The sequence below is a fragment of the Peromyscus leucopus genome, chromosome 4 (assembly GCF_004664715.2).
Source record: "Peromyscus leucopus breed LL Stock chromosome 4, UCI_PerLeu_2.1, whole genome shotgun sequence".
Lineage (NCBI taxonomy): Eukaryota > Metazoa > Chordata > Mammalia > Rodentia > Cricetidae > Peromyscus > Peromyscus leucopus.
In genome coordinates, this window is record NC_051066.1 from 95,391,094 (window position 1) to 95,411,168 (window position 20,075).

Here is a 20,075-nt window from a genome sequence, read left to right on the forward strand (position 1 = left end):
ACTGTGGTAGCACAGGCCTGTAATCCCAGCACCTAGGAAGCCAAGGCTGCTGGCTTATTGCTGTAGGCTTAAGGCCAGGCTGGGGCTCCAGAATGAAACTGTGCTAAATAAAACAAAAGGCTGAAATGTTGGGCTGGTGATTGGCTCAGTGTAAATTGCTTGCATGGTTTTCCCAAGACTCAGGCTCAGTCACCAGCTCTGCTGTGCAAGCTGACCTGTTTACTCAGGCTGCTTCAGGTTTCTGGCTGGGGGTTTGCCATATTTTAAGTGGCAAAAGTTTTTTCTCATCTCCCAAAAAGGTCAAAGTAAACCTGGCTTTTGTTTTGGGTAACAGAGTGCCCAGAACTAGCTTCCTTTCTGTATCTGCCTAGTATCTTGAGAAGAAAATTGAATGGGGCTGGAGAGATGGCTCAGAGGTTAAGAACACTGGCTATTCTTCCAGAGGTCCTGAGTTCAATTCCCAGCAACCACATGGTGGCTCACAACCATCTGTAATGAGATCTGGTGCCCTCTTCTGGCCTGCAGGGATACATGCAAACACAATGCTGTATACATAATAAATAAATCTTAAAAAAAAATATTGAAGCACCTTGGCAATTAGTTCCATTGCCTCAGGGAGCCTCTTTGTCTCTCTGAACATATTAAGTGTGTTAAGTATGATGAGTTATCCTAGACGAGAATGTTTGGCTTACCATCAGCAGAAAGTGGTGGGCATTCATTAAGTGTAAATGCCTCCAAGGTAACCTGTTTTACAGAAACCAGGACCTGGAATACTGCACAGGGGTTGTGGGTGAGGAAGGGGGACTTCTAAAGTTTGGATTCTGAACTGTGGAGAGCATAAGAGTTTGACAAAAAAATTCCAATATCACAAATTTTAAGGGTAATTTGTTACAAACTTCATATATTAGTTTTATCTTTCTGTTTTTGTTGATTTATTTTTGAAACAGGGTCTCACTGTGTATCTCTGGATAGCCTAGAACCTGCTGTGTAGACCAGACTGGCTTCTAACTCACAGAGATCCACCTGTCTTTGCCTCCTGAGTATTGTGACTAAAAGCATGTGTCACCACACACAGAGAGTTTTATCTTTTTAGGGGGAGAGAGGAGCTGGGGATCAACCCAGGGAGCTTTATCATGCTGGGGAAGTACGCTATCACTGAGCCCGTTGTTTAAATTTTTTCCTCTGTAGGGATCAGTTGACATTCAGTGACATTTTTTAGCAACTATAAGGATGTTGGAAGGTGATGATATAACTACTCGGAAACACCGTGTTCTGTAGTTTATAGGTTTAGTTCTGGAGCAACACAGCATAGCCGCTCGGAAAATTCTCTTCATCTTTGTAGCTAGAGTTTTCCTGCCTTGCCCACAGTCAGGACAAATCTCTGTCACCCACCAGTCCCACGGCTGCTCAGACCCAACCAAGTAAACACAGAGACTTATATTGTTTACCAACTGTATGGCTGTGGCAGGCTTCTTGCTAACTGTTCTTATAGCTTAAATTAACCCATTTCTATAAATCTATGCCTTGCCATGTGGCTCGTGGCTTACCGGCGTCTTCAGATGCTGCTTGTTATGGCGGTGGCTGGCAGTGACTCCCTACCCCTTCCTGTTCCCTTAATTCTCCTCTCTGTTAGTCCCGCCTATATTTCCTGCCTGGCCACTGGCCACTCAGTGTTTTATTTATTGACTAATCAGAGCTATTTGACATACAGACCATCCCACAGCACATCTTTTTTTTTTTTTAAAGCTTTAATTTTGTTTTTTGGTTTGGGTTGTGGTGTGTGTGTGTGTGTGTGTGTGTGTGTGTGTGTGTGTGTGTGTGTGTGTGTGGTTTCAGGGTTTCTCTGTGTAACTATTCTCTGTATCCTGGAACTCACTCTGTAGACCAGGCTGACCTTGAACTCACGGAGATCTCCCTGCTTCTGCCTCCTGAGTGCTGGGACTAAAGGCATGCACCACCACCACCTGGCCTTTTTTTTTTTTTTTTTTTTTTAATTGTTTTTTAAATTTTCTTTTGTGTATGGGTGTTTTGCTTCCATGTATGTCTGTGCACAGTGTGTGCCTGGTGCCTGCAGAGGCTAGAAGAGGGCCCCAGATCACCTGGAGCTGGGAGCCACAGGGTGAGTTCTGAGAAGCTAACCCAGGCCCTCCAGGAGCTCAGCCTGTGCTACTAAGCATTGAGGAGCCATCTGTCCATCCTCTAGAGACAGACACTTGCTATGGTGTCCTGGTACCCTGAGCTCAAATAGTCCTCCCCCTCAGTACCCACCCCTTGGTGGGACACATGTGTGCCTGTGCTCAGCTTCACTTCATGGTTTTAAGTTAATCCATGTAACATCTATTAGCACTTCAGTCCTTGTTAGAGCTGAGTAGCATTCCATTATAAATGTATACTATGGTTTGTGAATTTATTCAATTGCCATTAAAGTTGTTCCTGCCTTTTTCTGTTATGAATAATGCAATTATAAAAGTTGATATTCAAATATTTGAGTGCCTATTTTCAGTTAATTTGGGTGTATTCTGCTGCATTTTTGTTGATACACAATTATTTTCTTTATTGAAACCGAATTTCACGTATCTCAAGCTGGCCTCAAACTCACTATATAGCTGAGGATGACCTTGAATTCTGATCTGAATATTTTCCCTTAAGGCCATTCCAACTTTATGCTTTTGAAGACTTTGTTTGTTCTTTTTTTAAATATTTTTATTTTATAATTAATTTAACTTTACATATCAGCCACGAATTCTCCCGTCCTCCCTCCTCCCACTCCCCTTGTTCTTTTAAGTTTATTTTTATGTGTATGAGTGTTTTGCCTGTCTGTGTACCACAGGCGTACTTGGTGCCCATGGAAGCCAGAAGAGGGCATCACACTCCCTGAAGCTACAGACAGTTGTGAGCTGCCATGTGGGTACTGGTAATCGAGCCTGGGTCCACTGGATGAGTAGACAGTGCTCTAAATCACTGGCCCCTCTCTCTAGCTGCACAGGCGACAATTTTAATGTACTTACGGTACATTGGAGTTTCTTTCAGGAAGCCAAGAAATTATTTTTCTGTGAGTGTCTGAGACTCTCATGTTCCAAAAGTGTTCTACTGCTTTCCTTACTTCCTGTCCCCTAGCCGAGTAGAAACCAGCCTTCACATATATTTTATTACTTTTTAAAACTAAGTATCTTTTAACCAGGTTTGAAATTAAGAAAAAACTAAAAACAGCTAAAAAGAAAGAAAAGAAAGAAAAAAAGAAAAAGCAGGAAGAAGAACAAGAGAAGAAAAAGCTGACTCAGATTCAAGAATCTCAGGTAAGCGGTCATCCACAAGTGGGCTGAGGCTGTGGGCGGGAGCATTATGCCGGTAGCCTAGGTTGCTTGTGCAGATTGTTCCAGCGGCCTCACCCTGGGTCTCCTTAGTCTCTGAACACCATTTCACTGTTGCCTATACCATAAACTCCTTCTGACTTGTTCACTCAAGTCTGGCAAAATAGGAGCCCACTAGAGTGGGAGCATCCCTGAAGGGTAAGTTGATAAACTTCCTTTCCCAAATAACCAGCTTGAGTATGTTCACTGAGACATACGTCACCCCTCTGCATTTGAAATAACATGTCAAAAGATATTAGATCATAACATAGAATGTCTTCCGGAAGAATTCACTCTGATCATTCATTTTTTTTTCTTTTTTGAGACAGTCTCACTGCATAGCCTTGGCTGTCCTGGAACTTGATACATAGACGAGGTTGAACTCCTGAGTGCTGGGATTTATAGGAGTTCACCACCACACCCAGCATGATCATTTTTAGATTTGTTATCTATTAGGCAAGTAAAAAGAGGGCTAGATTTACTTCTACACCTCTTTGTCCACAGAATCCCCTCTCTTAGACAGTTTTTTGTTTTGTTATTTTCAAGACAGAGTCTTACTATGTAGCCCTGGCTGTCCTGAAACTCACTCTGTACACCAGGCTGGCCTTGAACTCAGAGATCCACCTGCCTCTGCCTCCTGAGTTCTGGACTAAAGTCATATGCCACTGTGCTCAGATAGGTTTTTAAGTTTGTACAGTTAGGAATTCATAGGGTTGAAAGTGTTGGTTGTTGACATAGAGAATCTTAGCAACACTGAGTAAAAAAGCCACCCATACATACCTCTGCAGGTAACTTCCCACAATAAAGAGCGGCGTTCCAAACGGGATGAGAAACTAGATAAGAAATCTCAAGCCATGGAGGAGCTAAAAGCAGAGAGAGAAAAACGGAAGAACAGAACAGGTAAGTGGAGAAATGAATATTGACTTGTTTTCCTTTTTATAGCTCTATATTTTATGGAAGCTTCCAGACATAATGGTAGTAGTATAACGATCAGCTCTGTTCCCATTATCCAGTCTCTACTTATTTCATAGTCTTTCTTGTTAATCTATATTTCCTCGTGAAGTGAATGCCAACATTACTGTATTTTAACTGTAAATAATTCAATGTTTCTTATAGACAAGCAGCCCAGTGTTGTTGTGTGTGCTAGAGATAGAAGTCAGGGCTTCGTGCATGTTAGCCAGGCCCTCTCTACAAAGCCATCTCCAGGGCTCATGTTTGTTTTGTTTTGTTTATCTGAAAACATTGTCTCATAGCCCATGCTGGCCTCGAACTCACCATGTAGCTAAGGATAGCCTTGAACTTCTGATCCTCCTACCTCTACCTTCTGAGTGCTGGGATTATAGGCTTGTACCATTAGGCTCAGTCTCATATATCTCATTTTGAACCTAACTTTTTTTTTTTTAAGATTTATTTATATATTTTATATACATGGATACTCTGTCTTCATGCACACCAGGAGAGGGCATCAGATCCCATTACAGATGGTTGTGAGCCACCATGTGCTTGTTGAGAATTCAACTCAGGACCTCTGGAAGAGCAGTTAGTGCTCTTAACCACTGAGCCATCTTTCCAGCCTGTTTTTTGTTTTTGAGATAAGGTTTCACTGTGTAGCCCTGGCTGGCCTGGAACTTGCTGTGTAGACCAGGCTGGCCTTAGCAAAGATCTGCCTGCCTGTGCCTTCCACGTTTGCCACTGTGCCCTGTTAAACTTTTCTTTTTTTAAAATTTAAATGTAATTTTTAAAATTTATTTCAAAATTATATGTCTGTTTTGTCTGCGTGGATATTTGTACCACATGTGTGCAATACTGTGGGAAGCCATAACAGCATCAGCTCCCCTGAAACTGGAGGTACAGACAGTTGCAAGCTACTCTGTGGGTGCTGGGAACTGAACCCAGGTCCCCTGCAAGAGCAGCAAGTGTTCTTAACTGCTGAGCCATCTCTCCAGCCTCTACACATTAAGTTCTATACCATAAACACATGCATGCACACACAGACATGCACATAGAGTAGCAGGGCTTGATAGATGCCTCAGTGGTTAAGAGTGTATCCTGTACAATCATGAAGAACTATAGTTTGGATCCCAGCACCCACTTAACAAGCTGAGCATCTTGCAAATGCCTAAAACTCCAGTTGCGAGGATTCTAAAGCCCTCTTTTTTTTTTTTAAGATCTGTCTTTTTTTTTTTTTTTTTTTTGGTCAGAGCTGAGGACCGAACCCAGGGCCTTGCGCTTGTTAGGCAAGCGCTCTACCACTGAGCTAAATCCCCAACCCTCTAATGCCCTCTTGGCCTCTTCACATAAGCAAGAGCATGCACCCACCCACATACATGTACATGGACACACATACACATGAATAAATCTTTGCCAGGGGGGATTGGTTTTGATTTTTTGAGACAGGGTTTCTTTGTGTAGCTAGCCCTGGCTGTCCTGAAACTCACTCTGTAGACCAAGCTTACCTCAAATTCAGAGATCCTTCTACCTCTGCCTATGGAGTGCTAGGATTACAGGTGTGTGCCACCACTGCCTGGCTATAAGTCTTTTTTAAAAGCATTGAATCCCTCATGATGCAATGTATCCTCAGTGTTTGGCTCCCTCTTCAGCAGAGATGCCCTGAGCCTGCCTTGTAAGGAGAGAGTATGATATAGATGCCCCATTTAGGACTGGGCATTCTGCAGTTTTAATATCTATGTGAACTTATCCATGTTTTGTTTTAATCTGGTACTGCTGTTATTCTTCATATTCAATTAGTCAACCAGTTATGGACCCTTGACAAGACCCCCGTACTCCTTTCTCCAAACCCTTCTTTCCCTTCCCTTTCCCTTTGTTGGTAAAATTCCTTCCCAGGAAAAGACTAAGCAACATCTACTCCTCCCCTCAAGGTCCCAAGGAGGCATGATCCCACCAGAGTTCACTCTGGAGAATCAGTGAGTTTATTGGGCTTCCTTACAGACATGGTTGTATTAGTTAGGGTTCTCTAAGAGTAACAGAACTTACAGAATGATTTCTCTCTCTCTCTCTCTCTCTCTAATATATAAATAATATGTTACATATAATATATTATATAGATATAGGAGTTTATTAGAATGACTTGCAGGCTGTGGTCTAACTAATCGCTGGACCGACAATGACTGCCTATGTATGGAAGGTTCAAGAATCCAGTAATTGTTCAGTCCACAAGGCTGAATGTCTCAGCTGGTCTTCAATATACACTGGAATCCGAAAGAAGTAGGCTCTGATGCCAGTGGAGGAATGGACTTGCTAACAAGGGTGGGAGGAAGCAGGCAAAAAGAGAGAGCTTCCCTCTTCCATGACCTTTTATATAGGCTCCAGCAGAAGGTATGGCCCAGATTGGAGGCAGGTCTTCCCACCTCACAGATCCAGATTAGAAGTGGATCTTCTCACTTCAAATGATCCAATTAAGAAAAAAAAAAAAATCTCTCACAGGTGTGCCCAGCCATTTTTCTGTTTTAATTTCAGATGTAGTCAAGTTAACAACCAAGAATAGCCATCGTAATGGGTGAGGTATTTCTTAAAGAAATGTGAGTGTTCCTTCCTCCAAAAGCCATATCCAGCAGAGATGAGACTTCCCTGAATAGATGGAGTCGCCCCACTCCTCTAGTCCCCCACCCCATACTCTAGTGCCCGCCCCATACTCTGGTGCCCCGCCCCATACTCTAGTGCCCACCCCCCCATACTCTAGTGCCCCACCCCATACTCTAGTGCCCGCCCCCCCAGCCGCATGCAATTATAGCAAAGTTACATACAACAGGTGGTAGGGATCTGCTGGGATATTCTGGGGAGGGTCTTGTGACCCTCTCTTTTCACCCCTCCCTGAGGGGGTGTAAATAGTCAACAAGCCCAGCTAGGGTAATCCTTTCACAAGGGGCTCAGCTGAACTCCCCAAGATGGCTTTTGCTTGGCTCCAAGGATAATCCTGCACAAAACTCTTTTCTTTCTCTTTTCCTGACCAAGCCAAGATTGGACTAGGACTTTGTACATCTTAGGCAAGTGTTCTGTCATTGACCACAACCCACACCTTTAGTCATTTAGGAAAGTAGGATGCTGGGAATGGAACCTAAGTTTCAGGCATACCAATATGATGCTAAGCCACATCCTTAGAGTGCCATAACCCCTCCAGTCTGTATATGTTCGTCCTTTTTAGATTTGGAATTAGCCATTTCTCTTTCTTTCTCTCTGTGGTTTTTTTGAGACAGGGTTTCTTAGTGTAACCTTGGTTGTCCTAGAACTTGCTCAGTAGACCAGGTTGGCCTTGAACTCACAGAGATTTACCTGCCTCCGCCTCCTGAGTGCTGGGATTTAAAGGCGTGCACCACCGCCGCCCAGCCTTAGCCATTTCTCTTTAATGGCCTTTTTTGCTGAGCAAGTTAGAGAGACTACAGTCTGGACAGAAGAATATTCATTCTACTGATTATTTCTTCCAATTTTGTGCCTTTTCAGTGTACAGAGCTAGGATTTTGGTTCATTTGTTTGTTTTTGTTTTTTGGTTTTGTTTTTTTTTTCTTCTTCGAGACAGGGTTTCTCTGTGTAGCTTTACGCCTTTCCTAGAACTCACTCTGTAGCCCAGGCTGGCCTCGAACTCACAGAGATCTGCCTGTCTCTGCCTCCCGAGTGCTGGGAATAAAGGTGGGTGCCACCACTGCCCAGCTGTTTGTTTGTTATTTAAAGATCACATCAAGAAGCTAGGCACAGGCTGCTTGAGAGATGGCATAGCAGTTAAGAGCACTGGCTGCTCTTCCAGGGTGTTCAGTTCACAACACCCACGTGAACTGCATACAACCACCGGAACACCACTTCCAGGGAATCTGGTGCCCTCTTCTGGCAAGGCATGCACATGGTACATAGATATACATGTAGACAAAACAGCTATGCATATTAAATAAAATAATAATTTTTTAAAAATCAAAGAAATGATTTAGGTGTGATAGTGTACTTGGAAGGCAGAGGCAGACAGATCTCTGTGAATTCGAGGCCAGCCTGGTGTAAAGAGTGAGTTCCAAAAAAGAAAGAGAGAGAGAGAGAGAGAGAGAGAGAGAGAGAGAGAGAGAGAGAGAGAGAGAATCCAAGAAGCTAGGCATGGTGGCAACACAGCTGTCTTTGTAACAACTTGAGAAGCTGGGGTAGGATAATGGCTTGAGCCCAGGAATTTGGAGTTTGAAACTAGATTGGGTAACATAGCAAAACCCTTATCTCAAAAAAAAGGGGGGGAAAAAAAAAGAAAATTTCTATGTATCTCATCATACTTGCATTTGTTTGTTTGTTTTTGTTTTTTGAGACTGGGTTTCTTTGTGTAGCTCTGTCTGTCCTGGAACTCTATTTATAGATCAGGTTGGCCTCAAACTCACAGATCCACCTGCCTCTGCCTCCCAAGAGCTGGGAGTTTTTCTTTTTACTTTTTCTTTCTTTTTTCTTTTTTGCTTTTTAAGGCAGGGTCTCTCTTTGTAGTTGTAGCTGTCCTGAAACTCACTATGTAGACAGGCTGGCCTCAGACTCACAGAGGTCAGCTTGCCTCTGTCTCACAAATGCTGAGATTAAAGACATATACCACCATACCCAGCTGATGTCTCTTTCTTTTGTTTGTATGAGTTTTTGATGTTATAGCCAAGAAATCTTTGCCAGATCCAATTTGATTCATCAGTGATTTCTTCAAAGAGGTTTTTTTTTTTTTAAAAGATTTATTATGTATACAATGTTCTGCTTCTGCTTGCACATATCCCTTCAGACCAGAAGAGGGCACCGGATCTCATTACAGATGGTTGTGAGCCACCATGTGGTTGCTGGGAATTAAACTCAGGACCTCTGGAAGAGCAGCCAGTGCTCTTAACCTCTGAGCCATCTCTCCAGCCCCCTCAAAGAGTTTTATAGTTTTTAGTTCTTACATTTAGGTCTTTAATCCATCTTCAGTTAATTTTAATATATGGCATAAAGGGGCCAATTAATATATTTTCTTTTTTATATTGTTAAGGAGTTTTCCCAACACCCATTGTTGAAGACACATTTGCCCATTTATGGTATTGTTACCCTTTAAAACAAAAACAAAAAAAAGTTGATCAAGGAATGGAGAGCTGGCTCAGCACTTAGGAGCACTGGCCACTCTTTGAGAGGACTTCTTTTTGATTCCTAGGACCTGTATAGTGGCTCATAACCACCTGTAACTCTGGTTTTAGGGGATCCAATACCTTCTTCTGACCTCTGAGGACTGCTGCATGCATGTGATATACATCTATATACTCAGGCACACACACACATACACTATACACACTACATACACTCCCCCCCCTCTCTCTCACACACACACACACACACACACACATCTCTAATAGATGGAAGCCAATCTGAGCGACAAACCTTCACAATGTACAAAGTATTATTCCATAGCTTGAACTTGGGTCTTTGTGACATTTGGTAAGTACTTTACCAGCAGAGCTATTACCACAACTCTCCCCTGTTGATTTGAACCAGAGTCCTGTGCAGAGCAACCAGTTCTCTTAACCACTGACCCATCTCTCCAGTCCCCAAACTTAGTTTCTTATGTGCTTGTTTAACAACATCCAACAGCAAACTTCTGTGATCTTTAGTATGAGAGTTTCTTCCACTGCAAATGAGCAACTGATTGATTCCATGCCAGACATCACCTGAGTGTCCTGTAACTGAGTTCAAGCGCTGAGCGGACACTGTCCATTCTCAGGTTGAGAACTCAGTCCTCCCAGGATGTCCAGGCTCTTATCTGTGCTGCTGAGCTATGGACCTCATTCTGCTTCCCTTTGATTCAGTTAATTGCTACAGTGTTACATAGGATTCAGGCACACTTAGGTTTGTTGGTTTGTTTGTGTTTTTGTTTGAGACAAGGTCTTATATAGCTTAGTCTGGCCTAGAATTTTATGCAGTCGTAGGTGACTTTGAATTTGTAATCCTTGTGTCTCTACCTCCCGGTTGCTAGGATTACAGGTATATTCCATCAGGCCTAGTTAGATGATCCCTTTATTATAAAGGCTATTACAAAGGATTCAGCTGAAGCGATTCATAGGGTGGAACATTTGCAAGACAAACTCCCCTGTCTTTCTGGACAGGCCACTCTCCAGGAACTTTGACTGGTTCAGCTACCCAGCTTTCCATATCCTATACTATGGAAGGTTTTTGTTTTTTGTTTTTGAGGCTTCATTACGTAGGAAAGTGGAGCAAGTCATTGGCCATTGGTTCTGCTTAACCTTCAGCCCCTTTCCCTCCTTAGAGAATCTCAGTCTCAGCTCTCTAATACTGCCTTGGTCTTTCCAGGGAGCACACCCTGTCCTGAAGCTACCTATGGGCTTGCAGCCACCAACCAACTATTAGCATACTAAAAGACACTATCACTTTGAAGATGCGATGGATTTTAGGAGTTGTGTGCCAGGAAAGGGAATGAAGATGTATTTCGTAATGTCACACAAGGTATATTAAAGGAAGTTCAGCTTCCACATCCTTCTACTTGATGCCTTGCCCCCTCCCATAGTGAGCATCACTTAGACGTTTCATATGTATGTAAATATACCAAGGGGATGGGGTACCACTCAGTTGGTAGGAGCTTTGCTAGCAATGCACAAAGCCCTGAGTTTGATCTCCAGCAAGTACTAACCAGGCATGATGGCACACCTCTAATCCTAGCATTTGGCTGGGGTAGTTGAGGCAGTAGAATTAGAAGTCTGAGATTATCATGGTCACATGGCAAGTTCAAAGCCACTCTAAAATATATCAGACCCCTGTTTCTCTGTGTATTTCCTTTCTTTCTTCTTTTTTGTAGACATAAAGACAGACTCACATGCAGTCTTCCATGAACCATCAGTAGGTAGCATACTGTACATACATACTTACATACATGCATACTATACATACATACCTGTTTTCTTTCCTTCCTTTCTTCCTTCTAGCTGTGTTAGGTTTGTATTCTGGAGGATTTTCCTGGTTTGGGGAAATTTTTTGTTTAGGTTTTTTTAATTACTAGAGAAAGAACCCGCCTACATGTATGTATATGAGAACTTTTTTAATTTTTATTTACTTTATGTTTGTATATATGGGGGCACATAGATGCCATATATGTGGAATTCAGAAGACATCTTCTGAGAGTTGGCTCTCTCCTTCCACCTGTGAATTCTAGGGATCAAACTCAGGTCGTCAGGCTTGGTGACAAGTACCTTTTGAGCTACTTCCTCAGCCTGAATGTTTTTTTTTTTTTTTTTTGAGACAAGGTCTTACTAAATTGCCCACGCTGGCCTTGAACTCAGCTTTCTCAGTAGCTGGGCGTATAGACCAGTACTAACCACTACACCAGGCTCTACTTCCTTTTTTTATATAGCTGCTAGAAGACTACCGTCTTTTGTGAGTTAATTCTCTTGCCAGCCAGGGGGAGTAACAGCATTCACAAGGCAGTCTCCATCACCAAGAGGACAAACTTCCTTAGGATAAAGCAACGCTCCTTTGTGCCTGCGTGCTACTCAGGACCACCTTCATGCTGAGCAGCTAAGTAGTTGAAGCAGCACATGAACCAGAGGCCTGCAGTGTTTGCCTACTGGGCCTTGAAAACTCACTTTGTCACTCAGAAAGTAGGGGTGTCTCTTCCTTTTTAATTATATGTGTGTGTATGGGGTGTCTGTGTATGTGTGTGTGTCTGTGTAGTGGGGTGTCTGAGGATGCCAGAATAGGGCACTAGATCGTCTGGAACTAGAATTAGACGTGGTTGTGAGCCACCTCAAAAGGGTGTTGGAACTGAATCAGGTCTTCTGGAAGAGCATTAGGAATTCTTAATCCTGAGCCATCTCTTACCCATCTCTCCTTTTTGTATGTTTTTTGACTCATTTTTCACAGCTTTAACAAAATGGAGGTGTTACGAGTGATTGAGTGGTACTCCATTTGTGGACATTGAGTTTGCTTTCATTCTTCTGCCTTTATATAGTACTGCAAATTCAAAATAAAGTTCTCCTTAAACTCTAGAAGGGTAATGATAATGGCCCAGTATGGTGATGAAAGCTTGTGATCCCACACTAAAGCAGGAGAATTTTTTTTTTTCCTGAGATAGTTTCTCTGTGCACCCCTGTCTGTCCTGGAACTCTCTTTGTAGACCAGGCTGGCCACAAACTCACAGAGATCCACCTGCCTCTGTCTCTCGAGTGCTGGGATTAAAGGTGTGCGCCACCACTGCCTGACCAGGAGAATTTTAAGTTCAGAGATAGTCTAGACTACATAGTGGAATTTTATCAAGAGTCAAACAGTGCTGGTGGGATGGGGTAAGAGTGCTTGGTGCTCTTCTGTCCACCTGAGTTCAGTTCCCAGCACACGTGTCAGGAGATTCTCAAGTACCGGAACTCCGGCTCCAGGGGATCTGACACCTTTTGTCCTCCTTGAGCACCTGAGAGAGAGAGAGAGAGAGAGAGAGAGAGAGAGAGAGAGAGAGAACGAGAGAGAACCCACAAGGGGTAATTCAGAGTTCTCCTCATTCTTTGCTGTCTGACTTGAAGCATCTTGAGTACAGTGGAAGACAAGGGAAGCAGTAGGATGGCTCCTCAGCTCGAAGGCATTTACCCAGGACTGCCAACCTGAGTTCAGTTCTAGACCCCACATGATGAGGGAGAGACCTGACTCCTGCATGTGCTCCTCTGACCTCCTCAGACATGCATACGTAAAGGAAGTAATTGAAACCTTCTTGGAAAGATCGGGGGCTGGATGTATAGCTCACTGGTAGAACATTTGCCTAGCGTGGAAGAGTCCCTGGGTTCAATCCCCAGTATGTAGGGAGGGTTGGGGAAGTCAGTGTGATTGGTAACCATTTCTGCCACCTTATAACAACCTCCTGACTTTTTTTTTTTTTAAATTGTCTGTCTGTCTGTAGGACCTGATCTTGGTGCCTGAATGTTTAACTGTGGTTTACCTCAGTATGGCTGATAACTCAGGTTATCACAGACCAGTCTAGAGTGGTAGATTGTCTGCTCGGGTCTTTGTCTGTGTTCCAGTTCTTTTCAGAGGTGAAAGATGAGTCGATTCCTTGTTTGTGGAGAGAACACAGGTGATTGTTTCCTCTTTTCTTCTAGCTGAGCTCCTTGCCAAAAAACAGCCATTGAAAACCAGTGAGGTCTACTCTGATGATGAGGAGGAGGAAGACGACGACAAGTCCAGTGAGAAATCAGACCGCTCATCCCGAACATCGTCATCTGACGAAGAAGAAGAGTAAGCTGTCTTTTTCATTCAGCAGGATAGTGGGGTGAAAGAGTTTATTTCGTATTAAAGGTCCCATCATTAAGGGAAGCCAGGCAAGAGCTTGAAGCAGAAGCCAACAGAAAAATGCTGCTTATGCCTTGCTCAATCTGGCTCTTGCCCAGCCAGCTTTCTCATATAACCCAGGACCACCTGCCCAGAGATGGCACTGCCCACAGTGGCCTGGGCCCTTCCACAGCAATCATCAGCAAGAAAATGCCCATAGACGTGGCCACAGACCATTCTGATTAAGACAATCCCCCAATTTTGTATTCCTCTTCCCAGGTATGTCAAGTAGACAACTAAGATTAGCTGTCCTAGGAGGGTTCTTGGAAGAGAAGCTTAGTGTAGGTGTGGGGTTGCATCTTTGACTTGATTCGGTATCCTGAATTCTGCATTCATTTCCCTGCCTCTGGCTCCTGACTGCACCCTCCTGGTCCTTTTCCCTGGGCCTGGCAGATAGGAACTGACTGCATGTCACTTCACACTGGGCTTCAGCTTCTTTTCTGGGATGGAGCATCAATCTGGGCAGTGCACACTACTTTAGATTAGAGTCTAGTTCTTGTCTGGTCCTTTATTTCGCCTACTAAGTTGATCGAATGCTGTAAGTATTGAGAATTTGATGTCTGTCTCTGGTGGTTTTATAGTGAATACTAACTATTCTTTGTTTCTTCACAGGAAAGAAGAAATCCCTCCAAAATCACAGCCAGTCTCCTTACCTGAGGAATTGAATCGAGTTCGGTTATCAAGGCATAAGTTAGAACGCTGGTGTCACATGCCCTTCTTTGCTAAAACTGTCACAGGCTGTTTTGTGCGGATTGGCATTGGAAACCACAATAGCAAGCCAGTATACCGGGTTGGTATTCTTCCCTTGGACAATTCTGCATATTTTAAATTTAATGATTGTCTCCTGGGAGTGGGAGCCGCAGAACAAATCTGTTGTTCTTCTGCCACCATTTCACTTTATTAGTCAGCTTCCCTTGTAACTAGAAAAGTAGCCCACGCCTGTAATCCCAGCACTTGGGAGGCTGGTTTGAGGACTGCTGTGAGTTGGAAGCCCGTCTGGGCTACAGAGTGAGACCCTGTCTCAAGAACAGAAGAGGCCAGGTATGGTAGCACAGACCTATAATCCTAGCACTGGAGAGACAGAGACAGGAGAATTGCCACGAGCCAATAAAGTATAGAGAGGACGAGGGAGGCTGAGCAGTAGTGTATGGCTTTAATCCCAGCACTTGGGAGGCAGAAGCAGGCAGATCTGAGTTCAAGGCCCCCCTGGTCTACAGAGTGAGTTCCAGGACAAGGAGGACTACACAGAGAAACCCTGTCTTGAAAACAAAACAAGAAAAGAAAACTAAGAACAAGCCAACAGAAGCTCCCAGTGGTTTCTGCCACCTCCCAATATTGTCAACCCAGCACATGGGCCTTTGGGGGACCCTTAGGAGTCAGACTAGCGGAAGAGGAACTGATTGTAGGAGAGTGGCTCATACAGCCGTGAGAATCCTTCACAACTAACTGAAAGGTACTTGGGAGCCCAGAGAACTAGTGTGCTTGAATTGAGAATTATTTTCTCTTCCCTTTCACCATGAAAGGGATAAAGGACATTCATGACATAGTTGTTCAGACTTATATAATATATAGAAGTTTTGTTCATTTGAGAAATAAGTGAATGGAATTTTTCTCTGTATGAAAAGTTGCCATGTCACATACCAAGTCACCTCTAGACTTAGGGAAGAGAAAAAAGATGACTCTACTTCTCCTAGTTCTCATGTGTCCCAGCACTGTTGCTGTGGTTTGGATGCTAGAACTGAGCTGTTTTCTTTTTCTTATATATTTTTTAGACTGGGTTTTACTATAGCCCAACACTGACCTTGCAGTCCCATCTCCCTCTCTGGACACAACCCCCTCCCCCCCAAGACAAGGTTTCTCTGTATGGCCCTGCCTGTTCTAGAACTCGTTCTGTAGACCAGGCTGGCCTCTAACTCAAGAAATCTGCCTGCCTCTGCCTCCCAAGTGCTGGGACTAAAGGTGTGCATCACCATCGCCCAGCAAACTGCCCCCTACCCCTTAGAGACAAGGGTCTGAACTATAGATTGTTGGAATTGAAAGCATGCACCACCCTGCCTGGCTTGGCTTTGAACTCTTGATTCTCTGGTCTCAGTCTCCCAAGTTATAGCCATGCTTGTCCCATTGATTGTTGTGTTTGGTTTTTCTTGTTTTCAGTTGTCATTTAATATAGCTCTTTGCTTGTCTAAATACTAGTAACCATGAAACTCACTTCCACACTCTTCTCATTTGAACTATAGAAATTACTCAGTAAGCCAGACATGGTAGCACATGGCTGTAGTACTCGCACTCAGAGACTGAGGGAGAAGAACAAACTTAGTTGAGGTCAGCTTGGGCTCCACAGTGAGGTCGAAAGCAGCCTAAACTACATTTAAGACTGTGTATCAATTAAAAAACCAAAAAAAAAAAAAAAAAAAAAAAATTTGATCTGAAGAACTCGTTCTCGGACTGGGGAGACGGTTCATTGAGTCAAGTGCTTCTGCATAGGCAGAAGGGCTTGAGTTCAGGTCCCAGCAGCCACACAAAAGCTCGTCTGGCCATACACGTTACCTCTGCTAGAGTCAGAGAGTCAAATCAGGCAGATCCAGGAGCTCACTGGTAGTCCAGCCGGAGCGTCATTCTTCCAATTCAGTGAAAGACGTCATCTCAGATAGTAAGGTAGAAAATGACGGAGGACACCTGGCTTTCTGGTCTCCACATGAGCACAAACACACAGGCAGGCATACCCACTCACATGCACATACATAAATTTTAAAATCTTAAAAATAATTACTTCACTGGGCTGGTGGCGCACGCCTTTAATCCCAGCACTTGGAGGCAGAGGCAGGTGGATCTTTGAGTTTGAGGCCAGCCTTACCTACAGAGCAAATTCCAGAGCAGCCAGAGCTGTTACACAGAGAATCCCTGTCCCAAAACAACAACAAAACAAAAACTATATCATTTATCATTACTGTGTGTAAGGTGTATGTTGGAAAGGTACACGTGTGTGGTGTGCATGAAGAATTCAGAGGACCATGTTGGAGTTGGCTCTCTTCTTTCATGTTCATGTGCATTCCAGAGAGGTTGTCAGGCTTGAGTCATCAAGTAGCAAGTCCTTTTACCCACTGAGCCATCTTGCCAGCCTGCTCTATCTACCCACCTACCTACCCACCCACCTACCCACCTACCTACCCACCTACCTACCCACCTACCCACCTACCTACCTACCTACCCACCTACCTACCCACCTACCTACCTACCTACCTACCCACCTACTTACCTACCTACCTACCCACCTACCTACCTACCCACCTACCCACCTACCTACCTACCCACCTACCCACCTACCCACCTACCTACCTACTTACCTACCTACCTACCCACCCACCTACCTACCTACCCACCTACCTTCTACCTACCCATCTACCTACCTACCTACCTACCCACCTACTCACCTACCTACCTACCCACCTACTCACCTACCTACCTACCCACCCACCTACCTACCCACCTACCTACCTACCTACCCACCTACCTTCCTACCTACCCATCTACCTACCTACCTACCTACCCACCTACTCACCTACCCACCTACTCACCTACCTACCTACCCACCTACCTACCCACCTACCTACCTACTTACCTACCTACCTACCCACCTACCTACCCACCCACCCACCTACCTACCTACCTACCCATCTACCTACCCACCTACCTACCTACCTACCTACCCACCTACCTACCATCTATCTCTCTATCTGCCTATATCTATCTATCTATCTATCTATCTATCTATCTATCTATCTATCTATCTATCTATCTCTATTGCTATTGTAAGTGTAATGGTGTACATGTGGAGTCTGAGAGACTTTAGGAAGCCAGTTCTTTCTTTTCACCTTATTTTGAGGTACTGTCTCTTGTTTCTGCCATCCTGTGTACTCTAGAAGACTAGCTAGCTCATGAGCTTCTAGATGATTCTTCTGTCGCTGTTCTCATCTCCCCATGGAAGTTCTGGGATTCCATATTTGCACCACCATATCTGGCTTGTTTTGGGGCATGGGATGAGGTGAGACAAGGTTTCTCTCTGTAGCCCTGGCTGTCCTGGAACCTGCTCTGTAGACCAGACTGGTCTCAAACTCAGAGACCCACCTGCCTCTGCCTCCAAGTGCTGGGATTAAAGGTGTGCCCCCCCCCCAGCCCAGCTCACATCTTGCTTAATATATAGGTTCTAGATGTTGAATTTGGGTTGTCAAGCTTTGCACTTAGCGGTTTTGCCTTCCTATCCATCTCCCTGGCCCAAACATATCTATCTATCTATCTATCTATCTATCTATCTATCTATCTATCTCTCTCTCTCTCTTTTATTTTTTTTGTTTGTTTGTTTGTTTTTTTGAGACAGAGTTTCTCTATATAGCCCTGGCTGTCCTAGAACTCCTCCATAGACCAGGCTGGCCTCTTTTAAACTCAGAGATCTGCCTGCCTTTGCTTCCCTAGTGCTGGGATTAAAGGTATGTGCCACTACTGCCCGGCCCAAACTTTTCTTAACACGCACACGCACACGCTGTAGGTGAGTGCTAGAAGCCTGGACTGGGTGCTTGGGAAACAACCAGGAGGCTCATTTGAGCCTGGAGTTGAAGAACAGCCTGGCCAACATAGTGAAGCCCTGTCCTGTCTCATTTAAAGAAAAAAAAAAAAAAAAAAAAAGCAGGGAGGGGCTTTTGGGAGTGGCTCAGTGAGTGAGAACAGTGATCACCAGGCCTAACCACCTGAATTCAACCCCCAGAACCCACATGGTGGAAAGAGAGAACCCACTCTGTGGGTTGTCATCTGAGCTCCACATATGTCTTGGCAAGAACATTCATGTAGCCAGAATGGGGGTTGAGATGGTTTAGTTCACAGACACTTGTCACCAAACCTGACGCTGAGGTTGATCCCTGGACCAGCGCAGGAGAGAACTGATTCTCACAAGTCATCTTCTGGCCTTCTGTGACCTGGCACATCCATGCCTGCACGTGTGCACACACACAAAATAAATGAGTAGAGTAAATTTTGTCTTTGTTTTTAAGGATGGGATGCTGGGAATGTCAGTCACTTACCTAGCTAGCATGTGCACCACCCAACAACAATGAAAGAGGAAAAGAGCTGACCTCTGACGTTTCTGTAATGGCCTCCAGACTAATTTGCCTTTTCTCCTGCCTTGCTTACCCTGAGGATAAGGCTCCGCAGCCTAGCCATCTGAATTCTAAGCATGAGACAGGCCCCTGTGGACTCCTCTTTCACAGTTCTTCCGTGTTTGGATAGAGACAAAAGAATGGTGTGAACGCTCTGGAAGAGGCTTTTTACGGGTATCTGTTTTTTCTCTTAGGTGGCTGAGATCACAGGTGTTGTGGAGACTGCCAAAGTTTACCAGCTGGGTGGTACCAGAACAAACAAAGGGCTGCAGCTACGGTAAGAGGCAGGCATGAAGACAGACCCCTGTAATCCCAGTACTCCAGTGACAGAATCAGGAGGATCTCTGCAAGGTCAAGGCCAGCTTGGCGTACGTGGTGAACTCCAGGCCACCTGGAGTTAGTTACCTAATGAAATACATCCTTCCTCCCATTCTTCCCATCTTTTCTGAGACAAGGTCTTGCTATATAACCAAGCTGGATAATGCTGCCTCAGCCTTCCAAGGGTTGGCATAACTGTGTCACCACGCCCTGGTTTAAGAGTTCCTTCTGCGGAGGCATTAGCTGCCTTTACAGATGGACTGCTTCTTGGCCTGCCATTGCCTCCAATATGATGTTTGTAACATTGAGCGCTAAGTATGGTCCCCACAATGCACAGAGGAAAGCTTGGATCTGTGTTTCCTAGAAGGTAGCAAGGATGCAATATGTTGGGGTGTATAGAAGAACAGTAACCGGGTCTATGAGACAGACAGACAGACAGACAGACAGACAGACAGACACACACACACACACACACACACACCCCCGACAGAGCCTGCGACGTTTTCTGGACAGTCAGGAAACTTGCTTCCTTCGGATCCTGGCTCTCAACTAGCCTCACCTTTGCCAAGTAAGGTCAGCTTTCTAGACTTACTTTCCTCTTCAGTGAAATGGCAATGTCATTGACTTGGCACACATTTACTGAATCTCTATTCTGTGTGTGGCGCTGTTCTTGACATTAGGAAAAAGGTGATGTCAAATACACAAATCCCTGCCCCTTCCTTCATGAACCCTAAGAATTCTAAAGACCCCCATATCAGAAGGTGTAACAGGAGTTTGCCAGGATCATGTAGCAGATAGCAAGTAACAGATAAGACTGTCCCCTCGCCCATTTCCTGTCACCACATTCTTTCCACTCCCCTCCCAAATCCTCATCCCACATCCTTCCTGGTGTGTTTGAAAAGAGTTTGGGGGCGGGCAAGATGGCTCAGAGGATAAAGGTACTTGCCACCAAGAT

General features: G+C 44.4%; 1 protein-coding gene across 1 annotated transcript in view; it reads left to right on the plus strand.

Annotated features, from left to right (window-relative positions):
- The window catches only part of LOC114692308 (RNA polymerase-associated protein RTF1 homolog), a 62,791-nt gene that overhangs the window by 33,591 nt on the left and 9,125 nt on the right, over positions 1–20,075 (plus strand). Inside the window, exons 5-9 of the mRNA XM_028867982.2 lie at positions 3,182–3,296; positions 4,139–4,250; positions 13,427–13,562; positions 14,268–14,445; positions 18,997–19,079. Coding sequence (XP_028723815.1) covers positions 3,182–3,296; positions 4,139–4,250; positions 13,427–13,562; positions 14,268–14,445; positions 18,997–19,079 — 624 coding nt within the window. The remainder of the gene's footprint in view (positions 1–3,181; positions 3,297–4,138; positions 4,251–13,426; positions 13,563–14,267; positions 14,446–18,996; positions 19,080–20,075) is intronic.